Source organism: Cladophialophora psammophila (genome assembly GCF_000585535.1).
Source record: "Cladophialophora psammophila CBS 110553 chromosome Unknown aczJe-supercont1.1, whole genome shotgun sequence".
NCBI lineage: Eukaryota > Fungi > Ascomycota > Eurotiomycetes > Chaetothyriales > Herpotrichiellaceae > Cladophialophora > Cladophialophora psammophila.
The window spans coordinates 1,799,958-1,816,903 of NW_006912922.1; the positions used below are offsets into that span (position 1 = coordinate 1,799,958).

General features: G+C 46.4%; 4 protein-coding genes across 4 annotated transcripts; 1 reads left to right on the plus strand and 3 right to left on the minus strand.

Moving 5' to 3' along the window:
- Positions 1 to 4,900: 4,900 nt before the first annotated feature.
- Positions 4,901 to 6,217, plus strand: A1O5_00635 (oxidoreductase; the record flags this gene model as incomplete). Its single annotated transcript, XM_007741254.1, has 1 exon — positions 4,901 to 6,217. The coding sequence occupies one exon, from the start codon at positions 4,901 to 4,903 to the stop codon at positions 6,215 to 6,217; it is 1,317 nt and encodes a 438-aa protein (XP_007739444.1).
- Positions 6,218 to 10,938: 4,721 nt separating this feature from the next.
- On the minus strand, positions 10,939 to 12,441 carry A1O5_00636 (uncharacterized protein; the record flags this gene model as incomplete). Its single annotated transcript, XM_007741255.1, has 2 exons — positions 10,939 to 11,910; positions 11,971 to 12,441. The coding sequence occupies 2 exons, from the start codon at positions 12,439 to 12,441 to the stop codon at positions 10,939 to 10,941; spliced, it is 1,443 nt and encodes a 480-aa protein (XP_007739445.1).
- An 829-nt stretch (positions 12,442 to 13,270) lies between these two features.
- Positions 13,271 to 15,195, minus strand: A1O5_00637 (uncharacterized protein; the record flags this gene model as incomplete). The annotated part of the gene is made up of 5 exons (XM_007741256.1): positions 13,271 to 13,668; positions 13,711 to 13,832; positions 13,882 to 13,976; positions 14,027 to 14,787; positions 14,841 to 15,195. 5 exons carry the CDS (start codon positions 15,193 to 15,195, stop codon positions 13,271 to 13,273), a joined length of 1,731 nt encoding a protein of 576 aa, XP_007739446.1.
- A 511-nt stretch (positions 15,196 to 15,706) lies between these two features.
- On the minus strand, positions 15,707 to 16,943 carry A1O5_00638 (uncharacterized protein; the record flags this gene model as incomplete). Its single annotated transcript, XM_007741257.1, has 4 exons — positions 15,707 to 16,356; positions 16,405 to 16,702; positions 16,757 to 16,837; positions 16,896 to 16,943. 4 exons carry the CDS (start codon positions 16,941 to 16,943, stop codon positions 15,707 to 15,709), a joined length of 1,077 nt encoding a protein of 358 aa, XP_007739447.1.
- Positions 16,944 to 16,946: the final 3 nt, after the last annotated feature.

Here is a 16,946-nt window from a genome sequence, read left to right on the forward strand (position 1 = left end):
ATAAATAGAAAGAACTAACTAAATATTAGAATAATACTTACGGATATATATAAATTATAGTTAAACTAATTAGATACGACTACTACTAGTAGTATAATTCTACTTTAATAATTATAAATTAATAATAGAAATAAGCCTATTCTTTATAAATTACGGATTCTATTTACGACTTAAGAAGACGATAGATAGAAGCCCGAACCCTAGAGCTCTAAGTATAGCTCTTACTATAAGAGAACTTCACGATTAACTTAAATTAGATCTAAGATTCCTCGTAGAAAGAATAGTAAAATACGTAAATAAGAAACGAATCGAGGGATCGCTCCTAGAGAAGAGAGACCTCGTCTATCTTTTACAAAAAAACATTAAAATAAAACGACTAAGTGAAAAACTAAACTATATAAAGCTAGAACTATTTAAGATTAAAGATAAGCTTAAGAAAGTTATATATCGACTAAAACTACCGAAAGATATACGTATACACAATATATTCTATAAAGTATTTCTTAAACTAATACTAAAGAACGCTAAACTAGTTAAGATATTATCGCTAAGTGAAGAATTAGCACTAGAGAAATATAATATTAAGAGAATTCTTAAAAGACGCGTTATGCGTAGTACCCCTCAGTATCTAATTAAATAGTTAGGGTACGACGAGTATAAAAACAGCTAAGAGCCGAAAGCTAACCTTTCGAAGGAACTTCTAAAGAAAATAAAGAAGAATCACCTTGGGTGGTTCCTAACGTTAGCAGAGCGTCTAGCTACCCATCGTCAAAAGTAAACTCGTGCTAAGCTATCGGCGGCTCGGGTTTATTAGAAATATAGCCCTTCTTTCGATTAAGAGCGTCTAACACCTAAGACTACCGGATCACTATATCGCTTTAGGTACGGATATACTCCTTAATCTACCGCTAATATCTTACTAACCGACGCTCTAGTTCGGCAGATTCACTCACGAACTTAGCGGCCTCTGCTCGTACCTAAGCCATTCGCTGAGCTAACCGTCGAGCCCGTTTAGCCAGCTCTTTACGTACCTCTTAGTAGCGATTCTCTAACTCTTTCTTCTTCTTCTCCTAGAACTAAAACTTATTCTCGGAGTATTAACCATTATATTTTATATTTTTCCGGGTATACTCGTTATAACGGAAATTACCTTTTAGAAGAAAGCAAAAAGATGACGACTTACTATAATTCGAGTAAGGAGCTATAGTGCGAGAACCTAAGCGTTTTATCTTCTCGACGAGGAGGCGACGTTCGGAAGCGCGTTAACGGGAGAGAACTTTTCGAAGACTAAAAGAGAGAAGGGAAGAGAAGGAAGAAGATATCTTTAGACCTAGATAAATTTAAGTTAAGTAGTGTTCCGCTTTTATATTATCGTTAAGATAAATCCTTAGGATAAGGATCTAACCGAAGAAAGAATAGTGTTAGATATAGCCTTAGAAGAGACCGGTCACGGGCTACGAAGGCGCGGCTTAAGACACTCATTAAATAGATAGAAGAATCTATAAGAGAATAAGGCTGAACCACGTGATATACCCTATTAGCTCTGTCGGCCCTGTGAGCTCTACCAGCAGAGCGCGCAGAGCGTATAGAGCGCACAGAGTATAAGCATTATATATACCCTCGTTTTCCCTCCTAGATAGCTTACACTCTCTTCGTAGCTAACTTATATTAACTATTGAACTTATAGTTCTTAGTGATAAGTGACTTCTTATACCTTACGTTCTTCCCAACCAGTTCACACTATTAGGATTATTATTAGGAACCCTAACCTAGTTAGGCCCCGGTAGAAACCTTAATACGCGTTTATTTACACTAGCTCATCGCTATATTATCTTTATTATTCTAGAAATGATTTTAGAGTTGAAAAGGCGACGCTATCGTAATATCTAATCATTATAAAGATTATTCTCTAAGAAGAGTTTCTGAATGGCTTAATTAAAACTCCAATATTCCTTTAACTAGGGAGTCCTTAAAGGTCGTTCTTTATTTAATGTTTAAGAGTCGCGTTTTTCTCTACTATCTTCGATATATCTTATTTTAAAGTATTAAGATCTCGCGCATTAGTTACTACGATAACTTAAGCTAGTATCTTATTAGACACAGCCTTAGAAGAGACCGGTTACGGGCTGCGAAGGCGCGGCTTAAGACACTTATTAGATAGATGGAAGGATCTATAAGGGAACAAGGCTGAACTACGTGATATGCCCTGTTAGCTCTGTCGGCCCTGTGGGCTCTGCTAGCAGGGCGCGCAGAGCGCACAGAGCGCACAGAGCATGAGCATTATATATACCCTCGTTTTCCCCCCCAGATAGCTTACACTCTCTTCGTAGCTAACTCATGTTAACTATTGGACTTATAGTTCTTAGTGATAAGTGACTTTTCATACCTTACGTTCTTCCTAACCAGTTCATACTATTAGGATTGTTACTAGGAACCCTAACCCAGTTAGGCCCCGGTAGGAATCTTAATATATCTCTTTTAAGCTTAATATTAGAGTCTCTTAAATTCAAAACTCTAATAAGTTCTATATTATTAATATATTATAGAATCGTTAATTATATTTAAGAATTTACTCTTGAAATATTTCCCACTTATTAGGAGGCTTAGGTCGTCATCTTCTTCGAGGCGTTCGAGCAGGGGCTTTGGCTGCAGCAGGGTCAATGGCGCGAGGACGGCCACCAGGGTTACGAGGCGTAGTGGTCTTTCTGAACAGATGATACTTTCTGCGGGCGTTTGTGACTGAGCGAATGGAGCAGGGGATTTCTTTAGCAATCTCTTCATTTGATGCCCCTCTGACGATCATTCGCCGCATAACCTCATGCTCGCCGACTGTGAGATGGAGCGCCATGCAAGGCTAAGATCGCAGGGGCCACCGTGGCGCTTGCTGATCATGGCGTTGAACGCTCCAAGGTTCCATGGGCCAGTCTTCCTCAAAACTTACTCAGGGATCGACGTACTCGATCACATGTTTTCGTGTTCGACGCTAGTACTAGACCTCGCTAGTGTGTTTCCTGCTCGCGTTCGTCCGCGAAATGAGTGCCATCCTCGGCCCCGGCGGCACCAGCTGGGCATTTAACATGTTCGTCAAAGTTTGCAGCACAACGATTCCAAGTCAGGGTCTCAGGATCAAGTCTTTGCACTTGTTTGGCCCTCCATAAACTCTACAGTATTCTCGCGACATAACGATGTGGCAAATTGTTTGAGGAAAGAAGCTTTCTGCACTTTTAACTGGAAGAGCCAACACGGTGCCGCTCTGTGAATCCAGGTCAGAATATAACATCACTTAACATCCCCACTGCGCCTCTTCACAGCAAAGTTATTAAACTTATAATTGATTGATTAGTGCTCCTTCCTGATTCGAATGACCGGCTTTGGCGAAGGTGAAAAGGAGGATTCTCCCAGATGGGCAGTCAATCGCAATGGTCGATGTCCTCACAGCCGAATGACCTGGTCGATGTTCTGGTGAAAGCCATTGGACTCTCTGTTTATTCCAGCTGATCCACGCATCTTGCACTCCCAGGTTTCACCCAAGCCATTCTGGCTTTTGTAGAAGATCAGATACGACGTCCCCACTCACGTTAATCATTCCACTATCAGAAGTTAGGTTCGAATTGTCATCCCATTCCAATAGTTTGGAACTGCCAACGTGTACTGTATTGGCATTCATTCCTCGTTACCCGAAATTTTGAAGCCTACGTCTCTACAAGAGCAATTATCACATGCTGCGGAAGTTGAGTTCATTCCAATGTGAGTCAAGATGTCCAGAGAATTGTACCGACATATCCTAGTCTGCGTCCTATCTCGATATTTCAGTCCAGCAGCCCGTCAAGCCATTCCTTTGTGACGCATTGGTAAATAGTTGTACCTCGCTCCTTCCGCGTTCAGATCCAGCTCGGCGCACCTGTCCTTGTCTTCTGTGATGTGGACAGCTGTGCGGGAAGCATAATGCCATGGGGCCATGGTAAAGGCTTCGATCTCTTCCATGTTCACCAGTTCACCAGTTCACCATACGCCCGTGCCATCCGCCTGGCAGGTGCCTCGTGGGTTGTGTAAAGCATCGCCAAGGAATCATATAGTGTTGCGCCGTATCTACCTATCTAGATATACTCCTACGATTCAGCGTTCCTCACTGGTCTCCGCGTCCACAGCTCAAGGGGGACCAGACCTTTTCCTGCCCAGGTGATTCCTTGTTTACTCCTTAAGCATACAGCATCAGGCTTCCGCTTCCTAGGCGATACCACATGGCTCGAGAGGACAGAGACGCATGTTGGGTGTACAAAGAGACAGGATGCTTACTATCCCACTCGTCCGGAGAACCTGAGCCGCTGCAATGGATAATTTAGGTGATGAGCCGTTATGAGTCGGAGTAGCGACATTCCTGCACTCGATAGTTTTCATCGTTTTGGCGATAAACTGAGCGACAACGAAACCGCCCTGCGAGGATATGATTCGTTTAGGAACCGGTGCTATTCGCGCCTTGCCTCGGATTTAGCAGGAAGCTGGAGGTATTTTGCTTCGGACGGATATGGATCCACTGGCTGATGTGAGCCATCCGTACGATCGGTGGGTCTTCTGAAATCCTGCGTTCACGTTAAGCTGGTCTGGGCCGATTATAAGGACCTAGTCCAGCAGCACCATCGACGTTTTGAGAATTATGACCTATTGAACATGTCAAGTCGGACTTATCGCATTATTTCGGGGGTTACTTGCATTCAGCCGATGCTTCAAGATAGTGAAAACTCTTAACATATCCAATCAAAATGAAGGAGCAAGAAATGAATGTTTGCTTGAAACCACACTATTCTCGTATGTCCGTGGTGAAAATCTACTATAAATACATTGCCAGTCTTCGATGTGTCCTTCACTCAAATTAGTCAATCTCACAGCTCTCGACTCGATCATGGCCTTCTCGCGCATCCCTTCCACGGTGGTAGACCCTGCGCCTCTCGGGCTGCCGATCACGTATAAGCATTCGGGCAAAACAGCAAGGAACCGATTCCTCAAAGCGGCTATGAGCGAACAGATCTCTTCGTGGGACTCAACGAATCTTTCAGCGCGTGGAATACCTTCTAAGGAGGTCATCAAAGTCTATCAAAGATGGGGAGAGGGAGGATTTGGGCATATACTAACAGGAAACATCATGGTAGCTTACGATCAGTTGGAATCACCCGGTAACCTTATTATTCCACCAGACGCGCTGTGTGAAGGGTGCAGATTTGAAGCATGGAAAGAATTGGCATCCGAGGCCAAAAAACAGGGTAGTCTCATTTCTGGTCAAGTGAGTCATCCGGGCCGACAAACCGACAGCAGGCTTCAAGCGAATCCAATATCCGCAAGCGACATCCAACTGCAAGGTGCAATGGGCAAGTCATTCGCAAAGCCAAGACCGGCGTCGCAAGAAGATATTGATGCAGTTATCGAAGCTTTTGTACATGCAGCTCAATATCTTCAAGCTGCCGGGTTTGATGGGATCCAGATTCATGCAGCTCACGGGTATCTCTTGGCACAATTCCTCTCAAAGACTACAAACAAACGAACGGATCAGTACGGAGGTGATTTAAGGAACAGGGCTCGCATCACTCTGCAGATAGCAGACGCAATCCGTAAAAAGGTGCCTGGATTCACACTGGGGATCAAAATCAACAGCGTCGAATTCCAGGACCAAGGATTCACTCCATCCGAGGCTGTTGAACTCTGTGCCTTACTGGAAGAGGCCAAGTTTGATTGGGTTGAGTTGAGTGGTGGTACGTATGAGGATCTCGGACCCCTCGAAGGCAAACGAGCAAGCACACAGAAGAGAGAGGGATTCTTTTTAGAATTTGCAGAGATGATGAAACTTCAAGACACGAAGATTTACATCACGGGAGGGCTTCGAACGGTACAAGGAATGGTTGCAGCATTGAGCACCGTGGATGGTGTTGGATTGGGACGGCCTGTTGCTCAAGAATTCAGCCTACCGAACGAAATCCTGCAGGGAAAGGTGACTGGAGCAATCGAGCAACAAGTAGACCAGTCCAGTTTTGGTTTGACCACGGTTGTTGCAGGCACACAGATTGGACAGGTCGGAAAAAATCAGCAACCTATCAACATGGGGATCAAAGAGAACGCAAGCATCTTCATGAAGAGCTTTGGAACTTTTATGGAGGAACTTGCCGAAGGTGTGTCGAAAAATGCTTTTTCTGGACTCTCTAACGTGTTGCAGATGCAAACACGATGAACAGAACAGGTTTTGTCAACTTAGAGGACTATACACCAAAACCTTTCGATTCGGGCGAAGTATAGGAGCAAAATATCGGCCTTTCCATCACGATACTGTTAGTATTTCTCTCGCTCTGAGTCCGGGTTCTAATTCAAAAGCATCATATAGATAGAAACTATAGTTGATGGTAGAATTTCAGCTTCTGACCGCGGAAGAACTCGGTCAATAAGGCCGATGGGAACGCTGTTAACATACCTTACAATGTAGTTGATTGTATCTCTCGGCGATTCATCAAGAGCAGCCACCAGTAGTAATAACCGGAGATGGACAAAGGATATTACACAACAGATTACAGCCTATCTGGCGAGGTATCTTCCAGTTGGGATTCGAGTGTGATCTGGTGAAGAACTTGGATGTCTGCGCTATGGTCACATCTTCTAGGGGAAATGCCCTCATATTGTTAACCAACTCGCCCACAGCAGTCTCGGTCGCCGCAGCGACAATTATGACGAGGGAGTAACAAGTTAGACATCTGTTATTGAAACTCCGATACCGACGTCTTCGGCAGCCAGGAGACAACATCCCAAGCAATATCTAGCTCTTCGCGCTTCGAAAACTTAGACCACGTGGTCAATAAATGATTATTTATACGAGCCACTACTCAGAGAATATGAGGTCTTCTTTTAATCCTCTCCCGACCTTGAATCGATGAGTCCTTTCCAGGTCTCCGATGGTGGGTGCTGTTTTTAACAGGCTGCCTGGATTGACATCAGCTACTTCCTCATGTGAAATCCGTAATCCCTGCTCATTCGACTCGGGAAGGTGAGTGCCGAAGAGAGCTGGCCATTATAGTAGAATCAATCTCGCTCTAACTTAGACGAACTTTACCATTTATAGAGACGCGCAAGCCATAGTGGATGTGAATGTGGGGTTGGTAAAGTTTTGAAGTGTTTTTGCAAGCCCAAAGGAAGTTTTGCAATCGACTGTAGGACTGGTCGAGCACTGTAGTTAAAATTGTGAAAGCATATTCCAAATTCTATATGTCTAGTGTTCGTGATATACCGTAGCAGGTAGAGAGGCTCTCTTCTGTCACACAAATTTAGCACAAGGAGGTGTAGCTGCGCGCATCGAGAAGGTGGAAAGTCAGAAGTGCCAAAAGACTGCATTGCTGCTTTACAGGCTAGCTGTAACATTGGCACGAAGCCGATTTCCAGACAATACAATGATGTCATTAGAACAAAGCGTTCGCCATACGCTAGAAAATTTGTATCATTTCCATTGAAAGATGAGCTCCACAGTTTCTTACCGTTACTGGCTAGAGATACGCCAGTGACAGCCCTTCGGCTGTGGTCCAGATTTCTTTTCCTGAATGTTTAAAGTGGAAGGCGGTTTTGTAATCGACTATATTATGCTGTGAAAGAAATAAAGTGTATTACAGTACAGTAACTCAAATTCAAGAGGGGAGTCTTAAGATGAACATGGCTTAGGATACCTTAGGGTTAAGCTAGGAATAAGAGTGCTGAATTCACGTAGATAGGAAGGGCCTATGTCGAGATTGAATGAGAGAATTCTTTAGGTCAATGAAATAATCTACTCTATATTAGTTATGTAAACTCGGTAGCTAGTAACATCCGCCATCCGAGGTTATACGTCACGGCTTTATATACTAACCTTAATACTAGCCGTATCCACGTCTTACTCAGAACTCGCGTTGAAATCGTCGTCAATCTACATCTATACTCTTCTCCACTCGAATACCGTCTACTAGAGTCGATCTAAAACGTATCTCATCTCTTTAAACGCCCGATTAACGCTTTTCTATCTCTAATATTTAGTGAGCTCCATAAGCAATTTTTCCCGCGGCTCACGGCATTCTTATATACCCAGGGAGCCCAGGGAGCTCACCGTCGCTCATACCTTTTATATCTAGGCTATGAGCCTCTATAGACTATCTATTTTTAGTAACTTTTATAATATATTTATTATATAATATTATTAAATTTAAAAAAGTCTTTTCTATTTCGGAAATAAGATTTACACTAAAAGCGAATAACTTACTAAGTCTTTAATTTAGTGAATATTAACGCTATTAAGCTAATGGTTTAAGATTTAGTACTATAATAAGACAAAGTGGCTGTGCTATATTATACTATGTAGGGCTAATAGAGTGATACAGTAGAATACAAAAAGTTTAAATACACCACGTAACGCAAGGATAATCTTATTCTAAGCTAAGCCTAATATAGTAGAGTCGTAGCGTCTTAGATTTTAGAACTACCTAATTAGGTAATACTAGTGACTCCTTTCACGCGTACAATAAGTTACGTTTTAGTATAAACAATAGTAATTCTTATAGTACTATTCTTCACTAATTCTATCTCGAGATACCATCTCGCCGTGAAATAGATCCTTAATTACGCTCTAAAATTTATGAGCTTCGCAGTCTAGGCTATTTCTATTAATCTATTATAACAAGGCAAAGTGGCTGTGCTGTGCTGAGCTGGTAGGGCGGTGATAAAGAGAAAAAGTTATCTAGTCACATATCAAACCTAAATAGGCTGGTAGAGAGGGGTTACGGAACAGTTTACAGTGCTGGCAGAGTACCATTCTTTACAGTTTGAGCAGAGTATCATGAATTCTATGGCTTTTTAGCGCCGTCTACCTAATTCCTGAGTGTTTTATTAATTCTGTCCTGTTCCTCGATGCTGCCGCTGTGCTAGGTGTTCGTAGCCCTAGCCGCTGCCCCTCTGGGTGGTGTTGGTGGTGGCGTTGTCTTGTCAGTATCAACCAGAAACGCGTTCTCGATTTCCGATCTGCTGGATAGGCCTCTGTGCGTTGTTGTACGTGCACGCCGAACCCTGAAGTGCTCTATTATAATAGATTTCTCTTTATAGTTATCACCTTTAGTTACTACTATTCTTGGGTCCTTAATAGTACGACGACCCTACGGCTATCGGGTCGCGAAGAGAGACGGACGACGAATTATAGGCTCAAGCTGTAGCTAACGGTTATGTAAGAGGTATATACGTTAAGTAAGCTTAAGTCCGTAACGTATAAAAGTACGTTCCTACGACCTTGAGTCGCTAGAACCGTACTCTAGATTATTATCTTCGGTAAGAGATTTAGACTATACGCTACCTTTCTTCGTTTAATTCCCCCTTAACGAGTTAGACTTCTTAATACGGATTTAAAGACTTGGTAAATTTACGCCGCATTCACCCTGACACTGACATTACCCCGCGCCGCTTTTAAACACTACTCACCTGTAGGAGCGCTTTCGTGCCACTCACTCACCTTCACTCATCTTCCTTTCCCTTTTCATTACCTCACCCGCATAACACCCTCTGCCACTCCTTCAAAATAGATTTCTAGTCCAGCACTAGGTGGGCTATCCTTCGTCGACGACATAATACAGTCTCTCTTCTTAGCGTCTTAGAATAGGGGCCGCCGTTGCGCCTTCCATTGCCCTCTGTTTGTCCTTTTAGGGATAGCTTACTTACCGCCGTAAACGCTAGAGAAGCTTCGAGCTTCAGCGGTGACTTAAGGCTACCAACGAGGCGTATATAAAGAGAAGCATGAGCTTCATAATCAAGGAAAGCATCACGACAAGACTAAGACAAGTTAAAATGTGTCTCTACATATATCGCTACAATCTGTAACTCCCACTTGTTTACTCCTACCCGATCCTAGTCTCCCTAGCCTAACGGCTATCTTCTCCGCGGTCTTCCCATCCTTAAAGAGTCTGTTACTTAAGGCGTACTGACTAGCTGTGTAGTTGGATACTCTTAGAATAAACGACTCCACTCTTTAGGTAGGCGCGACCGCTTCTAATGACGAGGAAGTACGAGAACATCATCTCCGACCTAACATAGAAGTACCTAACTTGGCTAGAGGGCCTTTTGTAGCTCTCCCTGCCACCGAGCTATGGTGTGCAGCTACATGCACGTCGAATTGCCCCTCTGGCCTCGGGTACTTTTAGGCGAGACAAATTGTTTGCCTCCAGGCCAGACCATTCATCGTGTGACTAAGTTGCCAACTTTACTTGGTGACAATTAAAGCCATTTCTCATCAGGCCAGGACCCGAGACGTTCGGCCAACGTCTTCTCGAAGATATCCGCGTGTACAGCACGCAAGGTCGCCCCTCGATGCTATTTGCCATATTAGAACACAATGAAGGGATGAAGTAAGGCTCGTCATTCGAACGCTGGAAAGAGATCAGATGTGCATAGAGAGATTTAGGGGAAACGTGAGCCCCCGGAAAGTTGATCGCCATGCTGGGGACAGAGTTCGCCCTTTGCACATATGACATTTTGGTAGTAGGGGAGCCAGAGCGATCCAATTTCGGAGGGCAAACTAACATTACTCGTCTTACTATTGGACCCGCAACACGTACATCATCACGAGACTACGACAGCTTTCTGCAGACGAGATGAATGATTGTCAAGTCGGTCAGCGATCCTTCAATTTGGGGTTCTGACGAAATAGAAGCGGTGTGCTCCGATAATCAAGAAGGTACATCGGTACAATATGGGGTGGAATCTGGGAGATCGATTGGAGGTTTCATGCTGCACTGCACGTCGGGCACGGCGGATCTTCACGATCTAGGTTGGTTTCTACTCTCTTTATCCTTTCATTTCGACTGTGACGGTCTGCTCCCTCCATGCGAATCTGGTTCTGTACATTTTCTTATTGAGACACTGGTTCCAAAACCATCAGCCCACCACCTGGGGCTGTACGCCCTAGAGCGTATAGTGGAAGCCCTCGATGCCATCGATGGCCGGTCCTCCCTCCTCTGCCTTTTTATTCTCACGATGGAAATAGAACACCAGCGCACTGGTCATAAGTATGCTGCAGCAGGCAAACGCAATGGACAGATAGAGGCCAAAGAGATACCTTGGTGCATCCTGGGTCCTGAAAATGAGTGCTCCGGCAATACCGCCGAATCCCGCAAACCCGCCTTGCAACGGCAGCGCGATCTGGCGCTTGCTTGATGAGGGGAGATTGTTGATGAGGAAGGCGATCACAGTAGGGATGGTGCAATTATTTCCGATCGTCATCAGAAAGACACCCACGAGTCTTGAGCCCAGGTTTGTGCCCCATCCAATAAGGACGATGCCAGCGATAACCAAGACCATGTGACCAACGATGAATGGCGATCGAATGTGGACACGGTCCGCCCACAGGCCTGTCCCGACGGAGCAGAAGACGGACAGAATCATGGGAGGGGTGACCAGGATCTGGCTGAGTGCTGTGCTGAATCCGAAACCCCTGAGGATCGATGGGAGGAAGAAGGACAATGAGTACGAGCCGGCGGTCGACCAGAAGAGCAGGAGAGCCAAAGCCCAGCATCTCCAGTCGCTCAGAGCAGCGAACAGTCGGTGCCTGTCCATTTTCTCCTCAACCTCGCCTCGGTCATGATGGAGACGTTCCTGGATATAACGTAGCTCATGAGGTTTCAACCACTTGGCGCTTTCGGGAAATTCGCTCACGTAGCGGTAGACGGGCAGTGCCAGGACAGCCGTGACGAGACCAGGGATGATGAAAATCCAACGCCATCCGCGAAGTCCCCCTACGCCTTCCATCAAGCTGAGGGCGTAGGAGATGATGCCCTGGAAGCCATTGAGAAACGCACCGCTCATGTACCAAATGGCGATCCGCTGGTGGGTTTCGTAGCGTTTGTACCAAGACGAAATGATGTAAGAGCAGGTTGGCTTAAGGGTGATCAGTCTCTGATTTCGTACAAGAATCACGTTCAGATGGAGCCAACTTACTTGAAATGCACCTTCGAAGGCACCAAGGAGCACTCTGACCGCGATGAGATCTTTCCAGTCATTGACGAAGCCACAGCACATGGCGAGGACACCCCAACAAAAGACAAAAAATGCGAGGTATTTCCTGACGCTGATCCGGCGAATGAGCATGTTGGATGGAACCTCGAGCAAGATATAAGTCGGGAACAGCATGAGAGAGACAATCGAGTATCGATTCCCCGTCAGCTCGAGATCTACCTCCATGCCGGCAACTTTGGCAGATCCAATATTGGTACGGTCGAGCAATGAGAAAGCGTAAAGAGTCGCAAGCCAGGCTACGATATGGAGATCAATACGACGCAGCAGTTTCTTGTCGTTTATAGCCGGGTATTCGCCGCCCAGCGAGTTCTCGTGGTAGGCGATGTCAGGTTTCTCATCCTCGAGTGCTGTGCTGTCGGAGATAGCCTCCGTTTTGGTCCCCGGGGTCACCATTGCGGCTTTCAGTATCGAGGGTCAAAGCGTCAAGGCGGGGAGCAGGTTCACAGACTTAAATCGGTTGTCGAAGCCTTCGAAGCATGAGCTCTAGGGTCTGAAGTCCGGGGTTCATGGAGGATTGATATTGATTGAATACTAGGGTCTGGGGTCCCCACATTGTCTGCGACCCACTTATGCCTCGGGGTCAACGGAGCCAATCGAGACGGCCCCCTTACCGCTCGGCCCGAGGTCTTACACTAGAATGGACGGGTTCGAGATCTCTCATTCCTGATCGCGTTAATTACGGTGCACCGTCCCCCCGGGATCACTCTAATGTGCATGAAAATGACAATCTCGGTCAAATTGTCGCTGGAGACGGCGTCGTCGTTCGGGAAGCTGGAAAGTCGAGACCATTAGGCCATGGAATGACACGATGCATAGCCCCTCTATTGGGGCTAGCATAACTGACTGCCAACCACCACACTTATGTGTCTAGACTCTACTACAACACGACAGATTCATGTATCCGCAAGTCTAGAGAGGCAATTACACAAGCTTACCGAGGCGCAAGTCAGAAAGCATTATCGCAGTGTCCCAGTGTGTGTTTCCAAGCATCGGACGGTTCTCTTTTCCTCACATCGAACTCATTCTACTTGGCTGCATCTCGGTGGAAAGTGACAGAGAGTTGTTCACGATGCTTTCAGCATTACAGAGTCCCCGTTTTAACAGTCTAAGTCAATCAGAGCCTCTAGTTCTATCTCTTCAGTTGGCAGCGTTCGCCGTTTAGTCTCATACGATACATGTCGGCCACTCGTCGATGCCAGTGTCCACTGAAACAGATGGCGCATCAAAGTTTAACCCTCGAGGAAGACCAATTTTGAATGTCAGGGTGATCGGTGCCGAACAAGTCCTTTGTTATCAGCAGTTTGGGAACCTTCAAAGTTGTCGTTTTGGGCAATTCGCGAACAACGCGTAGTAATGTCGGTAGTTTGTAAGAGGAGAGTTTGTCTCTGAGAAACGATCGAAGCTCTGGCAACGACAGGGAATCCGCACCCTGGATGTATGTTAGGGGTTTTAGTAGGTAGATGAATTTCCTTACCTCATTCAAGACGACTGCGGCCGCAATGCGTTGGCCAAACTCATCGTCGTCGACGCCGACAACGATCGCCTCAGCAATTATGGGATGTTCGAGGACCTGCCGCTCCACATCAAGCGCCGAGATCTTGTATCCGCCAGATTTAAGGACTGCTTGTTAGCTAAGTTGAGGTGCAAGGCGATTGCACATACTGTCGACCGACTTGCGTCCCTTAATGAAAAAGTTTTCACCATGCTTCTCGGCCACGTCACCAGTCTTGAAAAAACCATCGGCGGTTAATGACTTCTTGGTAGCTTCGATATCGTATATGTATCTATATCCGTCAATATACGCCTCGACAAAGATCTCCCAGGTCAACAAACTTGGAGAAAAGGAATGGGGACCGGATGAAGATCTCGCCCTCGTCTCCCTGTTCAAGATATGATTCTATACCCGGATTTGTTGTGCCCACAGAGCCCTGAATATTTCCGTCAGCGTTCCTCCAGGAGATCTTGCGTTCAAACTCACTGTCACAACAGGAACTCCAGGACTGTGGGCGAAAGGATTCCCAAACTCTGTACCACCATATCTCTCCGCGATTTGCCGGCCTCTGCATAGTGCCGCCCATTTAGATGCAATGGACGCGGGCAAAGCGGCCGAGCCACAGTGGAATTGCTCAATATTTGAAACTGCCGTCTGATACAGCTCTCTCTCAACCGCGTCAATGCCTGGTGACCACTTCTCCCAATGTTGCAGGAGACGGACGTAGATGGTTGGGACGGCGGAAAACAGATTGATGCCTCCCAACTTGATCCGTTCCCAGATCTTGACGGCGTCAAACTTGGGCTGAGTGAACTCCACGCAGCCTCCACCGACTAGAACAGGAAGGATGTTGACCAGCAATCCCGTGGCGTGGTGCGTAGGCAGTAAGTTCAAACCCACGTATCCTGGTCCCATATTCTGCCTCCAACATTGCAAGCTTGAAATCGCAAACAAGTTATACCGTCGCAAGGCAACCCCTTTAGGAGGACCAGTAGACCCCGAGGTGAAGATAATCAACCCGGGCTTGTTCGGATCTGGAGTCTTGGATGATGAGAATGTCAGTGTGCTTGGAGTTACCGGCGTGTTATCGACCATGTCATCCAGAGTTACCACAACGTAATCCTCTTCATTTTTCTTGGCTGGCGACCCAGACTGTGCTATGCTGGAGTACTCTCTAGAGCAGATCGTGGCCGAGGCTCTAGATGTGCGCAACACATGGCTGAGTTCTTTTTGGGTGATATGAATACCTGTCTGGTCGTCAGTCATCCGAGTCCAAAACGGCCATTTTGTTCGCATATACTTGTAGGGACTGCAATGCCACCCAGTGCTAAAACCGCCAGGAATATGACGACGAACTCGTAGCCACGTGCAATCAACACGAAAGAGGCTTCCCGCTCGTCGTATATCGTGTCGAATGCCTTCAGAGAGATTGCGGTCTGTATTCGATTTCGAGCGGCGACCACATCACTCAACAGTTGCCGATAGTTCACGTCAATGCCACGGAAAGCATCTCTAACGGCAGACGTGTTGCTGTAGAATGCCAGAAAATGAAGCCTGTGAAAAAGGAGATCATGCGGCAGCACCAGCGGGCCTTCATGGCGAGTGGTCAGGTCAGTGCGATCAAATGTCGCGGGATCAAGTGATTGAAGTGCCATGTGAATGGACTGTCAGCTACCTTTCACCGCTTGAGCGCTCGAGGAGGCTGAAGTTCTTCTAAATCTCTTGTGCGCTATTACATCCATTGCGAAGTCGACGGATCTACGGACCAGACCAAGGGTTTTGAGCTCGAGGCCTTTCCCAGACAGGGTTTGGATGCCGAGCAGACCAAGGCCCGCGCAGGTGCCGTCAAATTCCCGGCAACGTGCATCTATCTTTTCGTCAAATCAATTTCACGCGTTCCCCTGTACACCGCTCCAGGTCTGTGTGTTGTGGTGGTGATTATTTTAATCACGCATTTATCATTTGCTACCATTTCAAGAAGCTGCCAACAATATAGAATCCTGACCATTGAAGGGAATATTGGCCATCTACTGTTGATTACGCTTGCGATTATGGAGCTGAGCAGCGCACTTTCGATTGAATATAGCATTGATCCCAGACGTTAACCCGGCAGACTAGACTTTGCCGTCAAACGTGCACAAACCCTTGCTTCAATCAACTCGAGAGTCACGCATGCTCTTTCGTTAGACCAGCCACATCGAACACAACTTTATGGACTTTCCTGGCGCCAAAATCCTCGTAAGCTTGTGCCGCATCTTCGAGAGACATCTTCACTGAACACAAAAATGCAAGCTTGTCTTGCTGTTTCACGAGAATATTCAGTGCGTCATCAAAAACGCTCCGGACTGGACATCTGCCGAATCCCATTTTCACGCCTTTGCCGTACAGAGTCAGCCCCCGCAAGGGAATAGTATCCGTGTGTACTCCCACGGAACTGAGCGTCCCGTACGGTCTGACCAATTCTAGCCCAAGCATCAAAGCGTCAGTATGTCCGACAACCTCCATGACAGCATCAGCACCTCGGCCTTCAGTGACGGACTTGATCTTTTCGACGGGATCTTCGTTGAGGTTGAGTGGGATAGCCCCGACTTTCGCGGCTTCCGCAAGGCGATCAGGCACCGAGTCGATGGCGTAAACATGTTTGACCATCGTGAGGGCGGTTGCGATCGCACATATCCCGACTGGGCCACATCCAATGACAACGGCAGTCATCTCATTGCGACGGCTCAAAGGGAGGTCCTTCACGAACCGTGAGGCGGCAAAATATCCAGTCGGCATGATATCGGCCATCAACACAAGCATCTGCTCGGGAATTGCTGAGAACATTAGAGCACCACCTCCACACTGGCTAAGCTCTCACTTACTGTCAGGGGCTTTAACCACACTTGTATCCGCTAGAGGCACTCTCACGAACTCTGCTTGACCACCCTCGAGCTGACCAGGCAGGCCGAGCATCAGACCTTTCGTACAGCGACCTAACTCTCCCAATTGACAATAGTAGCACGATGAGCATGCTGTGCAGAACGGGACAACAACTTTGTCTCCGACCTGTAGGTGCTTCACGTCAGAGCCCTTTTCCTCCACCGTTCCAACAACTTCGTGACCGATCACGAACTCCGATACCACATCGAGACGGCCATGATACCAATGAAGATCAGAGCCCTAAATAGAGATGTCAGGTAGCGGTTGCCAGATCTGTAGATAGCTTTGACGTACGCAGAGACCTGAGGATGTCACTTTTATGATCACATCCGTATCTTCTTGCAGGCTCGGACGTGGCCGGTCTTCGACGGCAACCTAAATCGAGCTCGCCCTGAGATTCCGGCTTCGAAATCAACCATGGAGGCCACCTTACCCTGTGAGCTCCTTTTAAAACAACGGCGCGCATTGTCTTGGTTGCCATGGC